At 31.3% G+C, this 16958-nt stretch overlaps 2 protein-coding genes across 2 annotated transcripts; one reads left to right on the top strand and one right to left on the bottom strand.

Annotated features, from left to right (window-relative positions):
* The first annotated feature begins 351 nt into the window (after positions 1 to 351).
* twf (twinfilin actin binding protein) lies at positions 352 to 2561 on the top strand. Its single transcript, XM_088187577.1, has 9 exons — positions 352 to 438; positions 527 to 604; positions 688 to 799; positions 857 to 1019; positions 1082 to 1215; positions 1274 to 1377; positions 1450 to 1593; positions 1667 to 1785; positions 2230 to 2561. Exons 1-9 carry the CDS (start codon positions 414 to 416, stop codon positions 2371 to 2373), a joined length of 1023 nt encoding a protein of 340 aa, XP_088043703.1. The 5' UTR covers positions 352 to 413; the 3' UTR covers positions 2374 to 2561.
* Positions 2562 to 3293: 732 nt separating this feature from the next.
* Positions 3294 to 6131, bottom strand: 140up (RPII140-upstream gene protein). The gene is made up of 6 exons (XM_088187591.1): positions 6023 to 6131; positions 5705 to 5881; positions 5476 to 5641; positions 5315 to 5403; positions 4620 to 4862; positions 3294 to 3499 (listed from the first exon to the last, which is right to left on the bottom strand). Exons 2-6 carry the CDS (start codon positions 5869 to 5871, stop codon positions 3379 to 3381), a joined length of 786 nt encoding a protein of 261 aa, XP_088043717.1. The 5' UTR covers positions 5872 to 5881; positions 6023 to 6131; the 3' UTR covers positions 3294 to 3378.
* Between the last annotated feature and the right edge of the window lie 10827 nt (positions 6132 to 16958).

Genomic DNA, 16958 nt, shown 5'->3' with positions numbered 1-16958 from the left:
CAATTAATAATCAAGGTTAAAAACGCTTATATAGCAATATTTTTTTGAAATTTGCTTCAACTTTTCCTGGGAGAGAGAGCCGTTTAATGTTAACGTTACCCATGGCCTAGGGGCGTTTACAATTCATAAGCTTCGTTTAGTTTCTTAATACGCTGGCATTGCACATTTATGTATTTAATGTCAGCTATAAAAAGCAGGTTCAATTGTATCGTTTCATATTTATGTTGTATGATTTTGTTTTAATATATACAATGTATTATTTTTCCATCATTGTACACAAGCATAGCAATATAAATAATATAATTTTTATTATATTTGTTTTAAATATTATCTAGCTGAAAGACAAAATTTGTTGTGTTACGGCCAAACGATAAAAATCATATGTTTCCGCCATTGAAACGTAGACTTGGGCGATGTCTCACCAAACCGGAATTCGAGGTATTTCGCTAATTCAGTTATCGTATTATGCGCAATGCACTTTATCTCTCACTAGAAACGGTGTTTATTTGATTGATATCATTTTCAGCTAACAATTTGCTGAAAAAGTCGTTCGGAAAATGTCATGACAGCAACATAAGAGCACTCAAGATAATTATCAATAACGGTTCGTTCTATTTATCATTTTATCACATTGACCTCTATTATTGGAGCGAGACGATTGAATGAAATGCTATTTTTACACATCAGAGGAGCTGACCCTCGACAGAGAATGTAACGCGATCGGTGCATGGGATAAGGACTTTGACAAAGTTGTGCCAAATTTAGTCGTCGAAGACCAACCATGCTATATTCTATTCAGGTATGGATCTAATTCAATTATCATCGTTCATGATGGCAAACTATGTGCATTTTTCAGGCTAGACACAAAGAACTCGCTCGGATACGATTGGTTGTTTATCACTTGGTCACCTGATACTGCTCCGGTCAGACAAAAAATGCTATACGCTTCTACAAAAGCTACGTTGAAACAAGAATTTGGCACTACTCACTTGAAAGACGAACTGTTTTGCTCTACAAAAGTAATAAATAAATTGTATGTTGTGTCTTATGAATGTTTTAAATGATTATTTTTGTTTTTTAGGAAGATGCATCATTGTCGGGTTATATACGTCATCAGAAAGGTGAACGTACACCAGCTCCGTTGACCGATAGAGAAGAAGCTCTCCGAGCTTTGACTATTCACGATAGTACTGACGTTTATAGTCCAGATTCTAGGTATAAATCATGTAATATAATGTTCCGTATCAAATATTCATTTATATTTATGTTTTAGACAGCAGACTTTAGGCGGCGTATCATTTCCTATGACTAAAGCGGCTCACGATGCTTTGGTCGAAATGATACACAATCGTTTCAATTACCTTCAGTTTAGAATAGGTATTATTTTAATCAATAACATATTAATTGATTTTAGGTATAAATTTCATATAAAGTTTTATTTATCTTTAGATTTTCAAGAAGAAAAGATTCATCTCTCCAAATCCGATAACATAACTACCAAGGAGTTACCTTCTCAGATACCGGTCGATGCTGCAAGATATCATTTGTTCACGTTCAAGCATACGCACGAAGGAGACCATCTGGAGACTATAGGTATTATAATAGAAAGCTCAAAACATCTCAATATCTCAGTGTTGATTTTTGTTATATAAATGTTATTTTTTAGTGTTCATTTACTCGATTCCTGGCTACGATTGCTCAATTAAGGAGAAGATGGTGTATTCTAGTTGTAAAGGTCCATTTTTAGAAAGTATCCAACAAATAGGTATACAAGTCGTTAAGAAGGTAATTATAAATAATTATCGTATATTAAATTCACTGCATTTTGAATATCATATTGTAATAATTTTGCCTAAAATGAATTAAGAATAAAAAAAATACCATACAGTAGACCCCCCAATAACACGGTAAATTGAGAATGAGATATTTGTGTTCGTGTAGTTGGGGACTAGAAAATACTCATAATTTTTTTGCAATAGATACGTACGAATCAAGTGTATGTGGTGAGATATACTACATTTGGCTCGCTCACACATATAGTAACAGGCACTCAAATAGCACGTCACCAATTTACCGTGTTATTGGGGGGTGTACTGTATATGAATCGTTCAATTGTAGAAATCACAAGAAACGTTATTCGTTTCTTAATTTTTTAAATAGTTTTTATTGATTGTCTCAGAATGTGCAGCTAAAATATATTTATAAAATAAATCTTATTCTTTTTTTTAGATTGAAATAGATGACGGAAAAGAACTGACTGATGAGTTTCTGCACGAAGAGATTCACCCAAAGAGAAATCTTCACCGGCCCGCATTCGCCAAACCAAAGGGACCTCCGAACCGAGGAGCCAAACGAATCACCAAGCCGCAATAAAATATTAAATGCACGTTTTATATATTTACATTTTTTAACGGTATCACAGTGCAAATCCATTATGGATTATTATTGTCCGTCGATGACATTTTATTGTCGTATGTTTCCTTAAAATTTAATTTATGTATATATTGATTTTGTTAATGGAATATAATAATCCAAATTATGATTAAAATATGAAAGAAAAACTATAATATAACAGTTAATAACAGTATGAATCACCATATGTATGTATACGTCAATTTGTATAAATTTTAAAAATCTACAAAATTGTCATAATCTTGCCTAATGTGTTTGATTTTACAGTGCAATAATAATATATGAAAAATAACCTTATTGAATATGTTTAGTTAATTATATGTGTTTACAAAACGATCTCAAGGAGATATCAGGGAAAGTGTTTTTAAGAGTTTTGCCACAAATTGTATTTATTTACATACATTACATACATATATACATTATAAATAATCATACATATAATATTTTATGTATTTGTTTAAAAATCTATCAAATTGTAATTAAGAATGAATATCATATCTAAATTTCAATGTGTGTTTGTATATTGGCCTAATTATTTATTAATTATTAAGTTTACAGAATTATTCGTATTAAAATTATGCTCTGACTTTATATATTTTTAAAGCATATTTGAGGCTTTTAATTTGATTTTAGAATTTAGGTAAAGGCACTCATAAACACGATAACTTATTTATAAGATGTAATGCATACTTAGGTGTAATAAGATTATCAAATTGCTCAAAATCTGTTTAATTTTTTGACAAATGTTTCGACAATAATAGTTTTTTGTCAATGTTTATTTTTTTACTCTCGGTAAATTATAAAAATAAATAGTGCTTCCTTCCTCATTGAACGTTGTGAACAATCGTGTAATTTTATATAATAATAAATCATAGTCAACATTTTTATATGATCATTTTTTTATTTTACATAACTGTATAAATACATAAATTTAAAAACTAAAAATTCTAAATTATTACTGTCAAATTACTTTTCAGTAAAAATTTCATCTACCCTCCCTTCTATTTTCAAGTTTGCATCATGCGCTATTTGCATCGGATTTTCCAAGTGTTCTGTATTTTTACCGCCTTTGTTGATAGCAGCCAATCTGAAACATTTTAAATGTTTTTAACGATACATACAGACAAATAATTACTCTGGAAAGAATCGACATCAACGAATTATAACCCAAAAGTTACCTGTTTACATTTACATATTTTATTTATTTATTAAAATTATGACCATCATGACCTGATGGGTTAACCTAATGCGTCATGATTGCCAAAAGTATAAAATATATTACAATTTAAAAATATATTCATATATACCAGGCGCGGGCGGTGAGATACTTTGCCTCTCGATTGTGACGAGAGTGAGTGGATTAAATTATTTATTTTAAGTGAAAAACTTTGTAAATATTCAATGTTTTGTAAATGAGTATATATATAATATTGGGTTTATTTTTTTTATTTTTTTAAATGCCTCGTGTAAAGCGAAAACTACTAATCATCCTGTAAATTAACTAAATAAAAAATAAACTTATCCTGTTACTTCATAAAAGATAATGAACATGTCAATGTATATATCAAGTTGTTTTTTAATCCATAAAGGTTAAAATATGTGTCGAACATTCGGTGTAAATTGTAAAACACGTTCATGCTCCATACAATTCTATGATAAATCGATAGCAGCGCCGCAATGGCGAAAATACGAAACACTCATAATTCCTCGAAAAATATTAAATTTTAATATATCCACAAATGTTTTTTAGCAAACAAGAGATGTCGTTAGTTAAATATTTGAATATTTCGTTTAAGCAATTTTAAGCCTTAACATATATGAAACAACTAATATAAGATTCAAAAGTACGACTGCTAGGTCTGGCATCCGAGCCTGGGGCTTATTCGCCATGACGTCTGGTGACGTCAAACGCAATGAAAGGGTTAACTACAATTAATAGTTAATATCATAAAATTCAACACTAACAACAATATCAAATATTTTATGTAAGAGAAAGTGTGAATTAAAATTTTCAGTTATAACCGTACTTAATTTTTAATTAAGAGTGACTTTTTGTTTGCATCCACTAGAATGTATCATCGGCTCATATTTAAAAAAATAAGACAGTTAACATTAGAGGCAACTTACCCCAAGATATTGATACATTTATAAATATGAACGAGCGTTTGAAAATATGGTTAAGAAGCTTACGTTTATTATATATTTACCTCTTTTGTCTGTATTGATGTTGCCATAGATGTATATCGCCCATTGAGATATCAGTGACTTTAAGAATCATCAAGGAAACGCCTCCGCATACAAATCCCAAAACGGTTCCAACTATGCCACCAGCAAATGCGCCTTTCAAACCCATATTAATTTTATATAACGTTCCCACAACTGTACCGCTGACGATGTATTCAACTAGACTCGGTTCTCCGCGGTAAACTTGTATAACTTTAGAGATTAACCTTAAATTAAAATACATATTAGATTCATTGGGACATACAAATACTTCATAATAATTAAATTCAGAATAATATGTAATAGAGAAACTTTGGTGAAAAATACTGGGAATGTATGTATTTGAACTTATGTGTCTATCTTTTTAGGTTTTCCATCTTATACAGAGCAGATTTAATAATATTTTGCTATATTATGTACTTCGGATTTGTATTGGATGTATTTTGTGAATTTCTTGATTTTAACGTCATAGAAGTTTTATGTGCTTTTAGCACCTAATGCATGTCGAGTTTCCGATTGAAAATTTTTTTTTTCTTAAATAATTTAACCATCAGTGACAATATTCATCAAACCTGGTGAAATATCTCAATAATACGTTTGTCATTAAACATTTTCTTACCCTATGTTCTTAAATTATATATGAATTATAACTTACTCTACAAAATTAAAATTCACTTACGTATAACATCCAGTAAATAAAGCCATTCTCCAGCCGATACGATAACCTCCCTTCATAAACTCCATTATAACTTTATCTTGAAGGTGTCTCTAATTAATAAAAACGCATTAACTAACGTAACAACTATTTTATATTCGCCAAAAATAAGTTTTATTTCTTACTTGCCCTTCTCGTACATTGTAGAACGTAGACGCTTGATTCCTTTCTACAAAATTCTTCTGAGCGTTCCAACCGCTAACGCATCCTCCGTAAACTACTCCAATGATACTGGCCATGACTGTAGATTGACATACGAAATTGAACTCATCAGAGTATTCGTCCAATTCGCTAAAATAAAAAGTTAATCATATAGCAAACGCACATAAAACATTTTTTTTCAAGTGTAATTACTTAATCTTAAACATTCTTTTTACTCTTTCTTCGCCGGTGAGGGTTTGATCGTATTTATTGAAGTCCTTTATCAACATATCGTCTATTTTATCTGGATCGTTCAACCGTTTTAAAGGCAAAAGGCTACTAATCGATATTGGGCCGAGCCGATTCAAAACGCGCATCATCTTGTATTTCCTATTATCAAATATTAAAATTAAATAAGAAACAAATAAACTGAAAGATATGTATTTACATACATTGCATAAAATAAATTGATTAATTCACTAAAGTTAATATAATATATATATATATATATCCAAGAACACATAAAAATACCTTTAATGCATTAATATGTAAAATAAAAAGCAATTGAAAACTCCAGCTAAACGTCAGTAGAAATAGGTTATTTTATATAGTGATGTTCTATTTAAGCAAGTGAAGTTCTGTTAACAAAAAAGTAACACGTTTCTGCGGGTTGTTACAATCGCAAAATAAAGTTAAAATTTATTTATATAATTAAGTATTATGATTAAAATTTGCATGTAATAATAAAAGGTGATCCAACTTCAGTTTTTAAACTTTTTTTAAAAAAACACGAATTTATGAACATCTTCAGATTATTTTTATTAATCTGACGTTTGATATCGATTAAGGCACTATAGAGCTACCATAGACTTTTACAAAGTAAAGAGTGATCCAACTTCAGTTTCCAAACTAGATTTAAAAAAAACACACACAAATTTAAGGATATCTTCAGATTTTTTATTAATCGCATATTTGACGTATTTCAGTAATTATAAAAAAATAATATCAATTAAATGTCTGTGTCTGGATCTTTTGAAGCAGCCGATCCTTTCTATGACTTATTCGTACATTTTGGCGGATGTTAATTTTTCGGGTTTGTCGGCGTAGACACGACCCTTATCGTAACCTTACAAAAATTCCAACGCCGTTAAATCGCATGATTTGGCGGCCAGTTGAAGTCGCCAAAACGTGAAATAATATGACCTGGGAACTTTTAATGCAAAACATCCAACGTTGCACCGATGTGTGGCAATTTGCGCCATCTTGTTAGAACCACATGTCTTCCACGTCAATATCTTCGATTATGTGTAAAAAATAATTGGTTATTATGCGCTTATGGCGTTCACTGTTGACTGTTACAGACCGACCTTCATCGTTTTAAAAAAAAGTAGCGCCGCCTGACAATAATGCACACCAAACAGTCACTTTTTGGACATGTGATGCTCTTTCGTGAATCACTTGAAGATTTCCTCGCACCATATGCGACAATTTTGCTTATTAACATACCCAAAGAGGTGAAAATGTGCCTCATCAAAGAAAAAGATAGCCGAGAATTTGGGAGACGTTTGAGGGTAATAATAAAAATCATTAGAAGTACGTGTAATCTTAAAAATAGTGTATTTTTTAAAAACCTCTAATTTGATTTGCTTTAATGCGAGAGGAAGGGGTGTAGTTACAATTAACACCGGGGCCCGATTTTTCTATCGGCAGTTTTGGCCAAGACGCTAGGAGCAACTCGAGTTCAAGTTTCTCGCTCATTCTTATACCGCTGGCGTCCATAGAGTATGAACGCAAGAATAACTCTGTTTGTTGTTGAACATTTAGAAAAGACGGAATAATTTATTTTTAAAAATTAAGCGTTTTGTTGCACTTTTGAAGATCGATAAGCCCTTTGTGCGAGGATCAAAGTCGCACGCGAATAATAACGCCATTAAAGCAGCACTACTAGAATATTTAAATAATAATCGTATAATAAATAATTTATTATATCCTAATAAAATAAAAGGGAATTAAAACTACAAAAAAATATGATGAACAGATAAATGGCTTAATACCAAAGACTGGTATATTCAATTTTCGTCGCTGTATGTTGTTAATATTTTGTGCTGATAATTTTAAATAATTATGGGATAACTAGAAATCTAATGAAGTGTACCTCCCATTAACATATTTTAACAAATTTTAGTTAATGATGGCAGTTAACCAGTGGCGGAACTCTAAATAACTAAATTATTTATTAGTATTATTTTGTATTAATAATATAAAATAATGTTATCAATCACTGATTTAAGTGAAACTCAAAACTATTTTAATGAAAAAAAAAGAAGCAGCCATTTACGAAATGCGGAGTAAAAATGAGAGGTTTTACTAATAAGCTGACGCTTCTTTAAGTAAATCGAGAATTAATTGACAACGCAGAACGTAAAATTATTATTATATTTATAAAATGCGCTAATAAAAGTTGTCGGGCGTTAATTGGTGGCAAAGATTTTGGTAATATTTTCCATATATTTTATTAAGCGTAGAGGTATATATTTTTGGCCGCGCAGAGCAAAATTGCAGTCTATTGTAAAAATAGAATAAAGCCTTTCTTTACTCTATGATTGCGAATTTACACTAAGTCTATGGCTCCCGAACATTTTCGATAGATTTTCCAAATTTTAATTAACTAGTTTTATTATAAAAAAATATTTGAATTAAGAAAAAAATATATTTGATAATGGCGTCCGAGCGAATTGGGTGCGATTCCTTTTCGCCAGTGCTCGCGAATTACCCACTGAATAAATCTTGGTATTTCTTGGCGACATATTGCGTTTAAATATCTATGTAGTAGCAGAAAGTTTTATATCATTCGATTTCATTTGGTTTCGGTTGTTTCATTATAACTTTAAAGTAGTTTTAATTGTTCCACTCAAATCTCTTTCTCATTAATTGTGGAAGGCTTTCAGCACCATTTAAGTTTTCTTAGAAAACGAATTAGGTATAGTGTTTTCCCGTTGTCTTCTACGCCGGATTTGTTGCTTAGCTGAAATATATTTTAAGGCTCTTACGTTACGTAACGATTGAGAGTCTATAAATGTATTTTTAACATGAATTTCATAGACGATCATTAAATTTGTATATATATATTTTTAGTTCGCGTTTGTGTGTATTCATACGTGAGTGGGACGAAGGATCAAAGGATATAAATAGAGGCAAGTATGCTACCTCCGTGGGCGTAATGAAAACATAGAATTTTGCAACACGAGACCTTAAAGTGAAATATTAATACGGGCAAATTTAACTTTAATTATTTTTATGCGGAGAGGCGTTACGTCTAAATCCTCGCGTGGTTTATTACATATCCATTTATTTCGGAAAATCGGTCGAATTTATAGTGAAAGCCTGACGTAACTAAAATTGGCAGAATGGGAAAGGCGCGCGGGGTAGCTGGGGAGCCCCCGGGATGCGTGGGCGTACGCCCACCGATGATCGCTACGTCACAAACGCACACCAGACATTTTCAACTTTGAACCCAGTTACACCCGTATAGCAATAACATTAAAGCCCTTACAATAAATCAAAATTCTAGTGAAATTCAATGACGGCATAAGACAAAATTTAGTCGATATAAAGAATTTCGCTAAATTAATTTCTGAAATCTTAAAGAACTCTTGAGCGGCAAAAAACAAAGGCAGATCCTGAAAAATATTCACCCAGAAGTGTAGTTAGGTAATTGCCTTTTAAGACCAGCGATATAAAAGTTGTCGAGTCAGTAATCGTTTTTTTAATGTTTCGATTTCATTAAGATTCGTAATATTTCATTAAATTACTTTTTCTGACAAAATTCAACGGGGGAAATTGCCCACACTAAATGACGTCCCTGCTAACGCATACCTGGCTTCTATTTTTCTACTAGTGAATTTATTCTACTAGGATTTGAAACTAATCGTTGAACCTATTCTTGAGTGGCATCAGTCAGCCTTGATCTTAGTTGGTTGGACATTCTTAGTGAAAAGTTCTACTAGTGATGGGACGATTAATCGAAGTCAGAAATATCTGAATTAACATCGGAAGATGAGAATTTTTTACTTACGATTCCGAAAACGATTATTTGGATTTATTGGTACTTTCGTATTAGCTCCCCACAATATAGTTTTGATAAATATCTCATCGATTTAAAAAAGAGACAATAAAGAATTATTGAAAAGGGAGTATTTTTGCTCTAAAAAATATAAAAGTATGAAAATCCCATTTTTCTGGTGAAATTCCAATAAAAATGAATTTTCCATCTTAGCATATTTACTGAGAAAATATCCATCGGTACCACCCTCTTCGGTTGAAGGGGAACGATTATTACGAAAATGGGCAAAAAACGATCTGTCAATCTTGTAAGAGGTTATTTTGATGCTGTATTAATATGGTAATTAAAAATAAAATAAAAATTACATTACATTCAATATAACGAATTTTCAGTAAAACAACATTTTTTCTTCGTTTCCGCGAGTTTCGCTATACTGAGATTTAATTTAGTAAAAATAATTATTTTATATTTATTATTTTTACATTGTAGGAATCGGAATCGATAAAAAATTTGGAATCGTCCTATTATAAAAAGAAACCCCAGATGAATCAATCAAATAGACTGATCTTTAAATTAAAATATTATGGTTATAAAATAAATGCATTTAGGGAAGATTCATAGAAAATAATTTCTAATTTGTTTTCCCAATTTTCCTAAAATTGTTATTTGAATTTATTTTCCTTTTTTTGAGTAATAGTCTATTTTTTATTCACTATTAGTCCTCGCGCGCGAAACGGCAATTGAAGACACCTGAAGGTTGAATGGCTGCGGGTAGGGACGGGGAGGGCGACCTTGGGGCTAACCGTCGTCAGTGGCGCTCATCCGTCGGTCGGCGGGCTCGAGCGAAGCGGCAAAGGCGAGCCCGAATACCTTCGTGCACAAAGGCCGGCGTGGGCGGCCGGCTATATTGCTCACCAGCTCTCAACCCTCGAGCGAGAGCTTTCGCCCTCCTCTGCCGCCTCTGCCCACCGAGTCACGTGTTCCTGGATTTCGAATCATCCCACCAGAATCCTCCAAATTATAAATAGAAATGCAAAAACCTGGGAAAACAACAAAATCGAAGAGAGCATACTCAATTATATTTATATTGAGAATAACCTCGCAAATAAACAGTTACCTAATATAAAACATTCTAGGACTTACGATAAGTAGAAGTGTTTGCATTTAATCGTCTATAAAAACACGTATGCAGGGACGTCATTTGAGGGGGCAAGTAGAGCACTTGCCCCCCCCCCTCAAATTTGGCCAGAAAATTGCATGTCATTTAATAAAATGCTATGAATTTGAATGAGATCGAATCATTAAAAAAATACCATTGACTACCAAAATTTTGCCTCCACCTCTGGAAAAAGTTGAAATGACGTCCCTGATTCTAAACCAGAAATTCTCGGGTTATCCCTCAAAGAAAATATAAAAAACAATTTTGAATCTATCCCGAAAATATTTTTAAACATGTGTCATTTCAGTGAAATTATATTGAAATACATTTTCACAGGTAGATATATATTTTTGCCAGTGAAAATATAATATATCAGGCATGTGCTAGTAAAATAATATGATTTCAACTTAGTAATATAAGGGATTGTTTTTTTTGAATTGCCAACACTTTTTCCAGCGACAACCAATTTGACAGCTGATAGTTTGTTGTGCTCAGTTTGGTTTGCCATTTCACCATGAATATACTTACGCCAGAACAATGCTTGCAAATTGTGCAAATTTATTTCGAAAATCGTGGGTCAGTTTGCGAAATTTACCGTGCGCTACGTCCATTTTACGGTCAGTATAAATTCTAATAACCATGGATACTCTAATTGATAATACGCATCCGCAGAGACGGCGTACAGTGCGCACCAAAAAGTATTAATACCGCTTACAATCAATATATGTTCATTTTTATTTTATTAATTAAACAGGATATTCCTCCGTGAGATCAGTAAAATCTAAGAAAACCTAATACTACGCACCTATTTATCAATATTTTATAATTAGCGCACATTGTCATGAAACACATTATTTTAAGTATAACTTGTTGTTTTTTTTTTAAATTGAATATTTAAATTTATATTTTTTTTTAAATATTAATAAGACGCCTTGATCTTTTCAGTCCCTAAGATAGAAATGTGGCCATGATAGCGCAATAATTTAAATTTGAGCAGCGCGACAAGTTGAGCGGCACGTCCAACGCTGAGCGTTTTTCCGTTTCCCATCCCCGAGCGCCCGTTCTTTGAGGCGACACCCACTTTCCTCAGTTTTGAGCCCCGTTTTGAGGCTCCGGACCGTTTGCGTGTGAACGCACGCCGCGAAAGGAAATCGTTACTGGTGCTGGATTTATGCCACGCAGACACGCGCGTCTGTTTACTACCCACGTTTGTGATATCAATGAAAATATACATGTACTGGCTATTTTGCAGCAAGATGACGAAAGTGCGATGCGCGTGAACAACTCAAATTGGGGACGTTGATAATTTAAAAATTTAACATTAATTGTCAGTCGTGCTTTGGCCGTTGATACCTAATTACGTATTTTATCATATATATGTTGGTGCACATCTAGATTTTAAATACCGATTTTTAAAAAAATGGGTCCCAAAATTTACAATGGCATTTTATATGAATTTCCTAAAAAATATCGGAAACTACGGCCGCTAAAAGCATTTGAGAAATGGTAGGGGATTCGCTAGATATCGATAAATGTCAAAGATGGTTTAAAAAAATCCGACAGGAAATTACAATATAAGAATAGTCTTTGATATTGGAGACCAGCAAAGATAGATGATGTCCTGGCTGCAGAAATCGAAGCAAATTCTACTGAAACTATTCATTATTTGTTTTGAGCAACTTTCATAACTTATGGAAGGCGTGATTTATTTTTAGCAATAAAATTTACTCACCAGAAATCCATCTGTGATATGTCACGCCAAGCAGCAAAGGTGCTTTTGAGTGAAGCACTGATCGAACGCACAATATAGCGCCTCATAGAAAGCCGAGAGAGCAGATTTTACATCAATACACTCGCCCACTTGTCTTCAGTCTTTTCTTAAAAGTAAATTAATCAATAAATTAAATTTAAAAAAAATCTAAACGACTATCCGCATACATTTAAAACGTTCATATACGATATGTAAATATTATTTAGATAAACGTCGACAATACTATACAAACACATTGACCATTTTAGAGGACTGATAATAAAGTTTTATTGGTCAATTTGGATTATCTACTTGTATGAATACAAATAGCTGGCTGCCTAAATTATTTATCTTATAAGAGTTGACAACTCTGTTACTGGTCAAGGAATTATACAGGTACCTGAACTCGTAATTCGGGTACACATCTCTTCGACTTTTCCGGCTTTTGGATGGATAGTGCATTTTCTTTGTTTAGGTCCATTTGCAAGTTGTCCTAATCCGTTCAAATATATGATTGTCGCGTGCGCTGAATTAACGCCGGCAAAACTAACACTTGTTTTTAGCAAGTCGCAAATGTTCATATCAATTAGTTTTATAACGCCTTTAACAAGTTTAATCTCACGCTCAAGTAGCGGTATTAAAAGTCACATAAAATATAGAACTAATAACTAAATACACTTTTCCAGACACAAATAGCACCTTATAAATTTGCTAATCGTTATAAATGATATTATAAGCACATCTAATATTTCTAATATTTTTACCCCCCCCCCCCGGAGTTCCTATGTATGTACATATGTATATTCATATTAAGAGAACGCACACATTACAAAATTTGATTTCAATTAATATATTCACTAAATATCTTTTGCAAAAAGTTAATAAGTAAAACCTAAGTGATTATTATTATATTATTTGCAGACAACGTGCTGTACTTATTTTGGGAGAAACATAACGGTTATTTACATATAGTGGGATATTGAACTGTTGTCTGAACGTATAATATATGCAAGTCATTTGTCAATCGCCTTTAAGATATAAGTTTTTGAAGTGTGCATTAAAGTAAATAAAATATTTTTCCATAATTGAGCATAATATTTGTTTATTGCTTATATAATTTTATTTAATTAAAAATAATAGCGTGAATAGTATGAATCAATACATTTTTATACATTTATAAAGCTGTCTGCACTTTTACCATAAGCATTTATCACTATGAATCAGAATAAAAACGACGCAATAATATATCAAAATATTAAAATAAAAAATGAGAGCTCTCTGGATTTTTAATACTAAGTTTCGCCTTTACTCTTTGACATGTAACATTTATAAGATTTATACGTTCATTTTTTATATTAAATAAATAATAATCACTATATTTATATATATGCTATATAATTTAGGGTATTTTAAATAACTTATGTAAATATAATTTAATTATTATTATTTATTTTGCTCCCAAATACTGGGTTTTCAGTATTAGATTTTACCTAAATACGAATTGAAATGTAAAAATAAGCTCTAATTATATACTATGTAATATTTATGCGAGAGTGAATAATAAAATATACACTAAAATTTTATACAAATGATTTCGATTCCGGCCAAAACCGAAAACATTTATTACGCAATCATGGCCGATTATTTCTTTTTTTAGACCGTTATAACAGATACCCAGAAATGTGTATTTAAAATGTGGCACGTGACACGCTAACAGATAATAATATCTTATTATGTCGTTTTATATTTACAGCTGTCAAAATTATTACGACAGACTAGTCGAATTATTGTAAAATATGAATATAAATTAAATTACATAATCATTGTTATGAAACATTGTCGTCGTTATTATAATTATATTAACCTATGTATTAGAAATTAATCCGAAACCTAAATGCCGTTTATATAACACAAACACAAATACACTCATAAAATGATTTAATTAATATACGTTATAAATACAAACTTACATGTCAATATTTTGGCCAAAACAAATACATTTTTATAACTTTACGGTCATGTTTTACTCCTCTTTTAATATATGTATATTATTAAAATAATATAATCTGATGGCCATAATAATTGTTATTGAAACTATATTTTGTGTTGATATTACACGCAAAATTATAAATGAAATATCGGATAATTTTGTAAAAGGGGCCACGTAATAATAGATCTTTCAGCCTGAAAATTCAATCAAGGAAAATAGTATTTAAGCAAAATATTTATGTTAATTGATAGTTCTATTTTAGACTTCCAATTTTAGCGTTACGACCTTTTCCACGTTATCTCTCTTTGTTAATGTATGCAGAGGTCGATTGCCATTTTATCTTCGTAATTTCCATTTATTTAATATATACAAGTATTTATTGCTTGTCCTTTTTACCTATATATCTTATGTAATATACCCACACCACATTCGAAATGGTATACAGACACGCGAGCGTGTGTGTGACATGGAATTATCAAAGAAAAACTCAAAACAAAGCTTCGACCACGCTCAGTTCCTAAAATAACCATAAGTTTTTATTATATAACATATAAATATTATATAGGTTTAAATATTTTAAGTTTTGAAAAACATTTGCGCAATCGAATAACTATAAAAAGCACCTTTTGAGTAGGCGTATATTTTTGTATGTAGGAAAAAGTTGATGGCTATCGCCAATAATAGGTTTATATACGGATTCACGCTAAACTATTTTGAATGGGGTGAAAACGTCCATTCATTCCTAGCCGCAAAGGTACATACTAAATCGATTTATACGAATGTAAGTCTGGTTTAATGGTTTTATCTTTAATGAAAGGGAATTATTAATGGGCTTATAAAAATATATATGATATTAAAAAAACAATACTATTTATTAACATTAAAAGTGAATTAAGAAAGAAAATCTTTCAATTGTAGAAAGGTTTTTTTATTTTTTTTTCCTAATATTATAACCACTAACGTTTTACAATATTTTATATTCTTATCTTTTTAAGCAAATTGTAGTTAATAACAAATTGTAAACACGAGAATGAATATAAACCAGTTGCATTTATATTGTATAGCACAGTAGACCCCCCAATAACACGGTGAATTGGGGACGTGCTATTTGGATGGCTGTTACTTTATGGGTGAGCGAGCCAAAGAGAGGATATCTCACTACAAGAGCCTGATTCGTATGTACGTATTGCAAAAAATGTATGAGTTTTTTCTAGACCCCAACTACACGCACCCAAATAGTACATCCCCAGTTTACCGTGTTATTGGGGGGTCTACTGTATATATAAATAGCATTATTTTAAAATTATTTATATTATTAAAATAAACACATTAAAAAAAGTTAAAACATGACTAAACTAATCCAATTTTAACCACAAAGTAATAAGAAAGTTTATAAAAAAATACGATGTGGATTTACTTATTTTACATCATTGATTTATTTATAGAGATTGAATACTATGAGCTAGGTCAGTGGTCTTAAGACGTATGTATATAGTTTTTGTAATTATTTAGGTTATGATATTTTTAATAAAATTATTTTTCTAATGTTTTTAATTATAATGCTTTAGTAAGTGTTTTCTTAAGACTTTTTATTTTATTCTAATGATATTAGTTAATATCAAGACAAATTAACAAAGTAAATGTCATTCCAGTATGTTCTTAAAACAATACACGTGAATGATGCTGCGAGAAAATATTGAGTCAATAACTGGGCTGAGCCTATTTTTCATTGCAAAGCATATTCATATCCTGAGTAATTGTTTAGATTCGCAAACTCATTTATATTTTGCCATCTAAGTTAATACTGTATTTAGTATTGTTTTAATCACATAAAAAAAAATCTCTAACATTTATTTATTGTAATCTTCCGTTGCAACATGACAGGCGTTAGCCGAATGTGTTACAACGGGCTAAACATAATCACTAACCATTAAATAAGTAGTGAAATCAAAGTGTGTAAATCAGTGACATCTGTTTTATTAATAACTGTGGAACCTCGGTTTCGGAAAAGTGCTTATATTTCAAAGCACTCGTATATAAATCAAATTTACCCAATAAATTAATAATGGAAAACGAAGTTCAAAACCGAAAATTATTCAGATAAAAATGACAATATACACATATCTTTTTAATAATTTAAATTCATTATAAAATAATTTAATTAATTAATTATTCATATCGAAATCACTGCTGTTGATCACTGATATCTCAATGAAATATTTTTCTTTTCGTGGAAATTTGACTAGGAACCTATCCAATGACACTTGCCTTTGCTGATTCATGCCTCGCACTGCTAAAGCCTTACTCGGGTGTACTTTTCCACAAAATTTTACATTGTTTCCCACATTTTACAGATATCTTTATTCCCATTTGAAGTGAGATATATTAGTTCTTCGGTGGTTAGATCCTGGCAATGTTTCTTCACCAACTCTTGATTATCGTCCTTATTCACCTTCAGTCTCATGTTCTTCCTCAAGGACACATTTTCATCGATAATTGATTGGT

The sequence above is a fragment of the Plectrocnemia conspersa genome, unplaced genomic scaffold, assembly GCF_051122295.1.
Source record: "Plectrocnemia conspersa isolate PC_06_02 unplaced genomic scaffold, ASM5112229v1 ptg000001l, whole genome shotgun sequence".
Taxonomy (NCBI): Eukaryota; Metazoa; Arthropoda; class Insecta; order Trichoptera; family Polycentropodidae; genus Plectrocnemia; species Plectrocnemia conspersa.
This window is presented reverse-complemented; position numbering and strand designations above follow the sequence as displayed.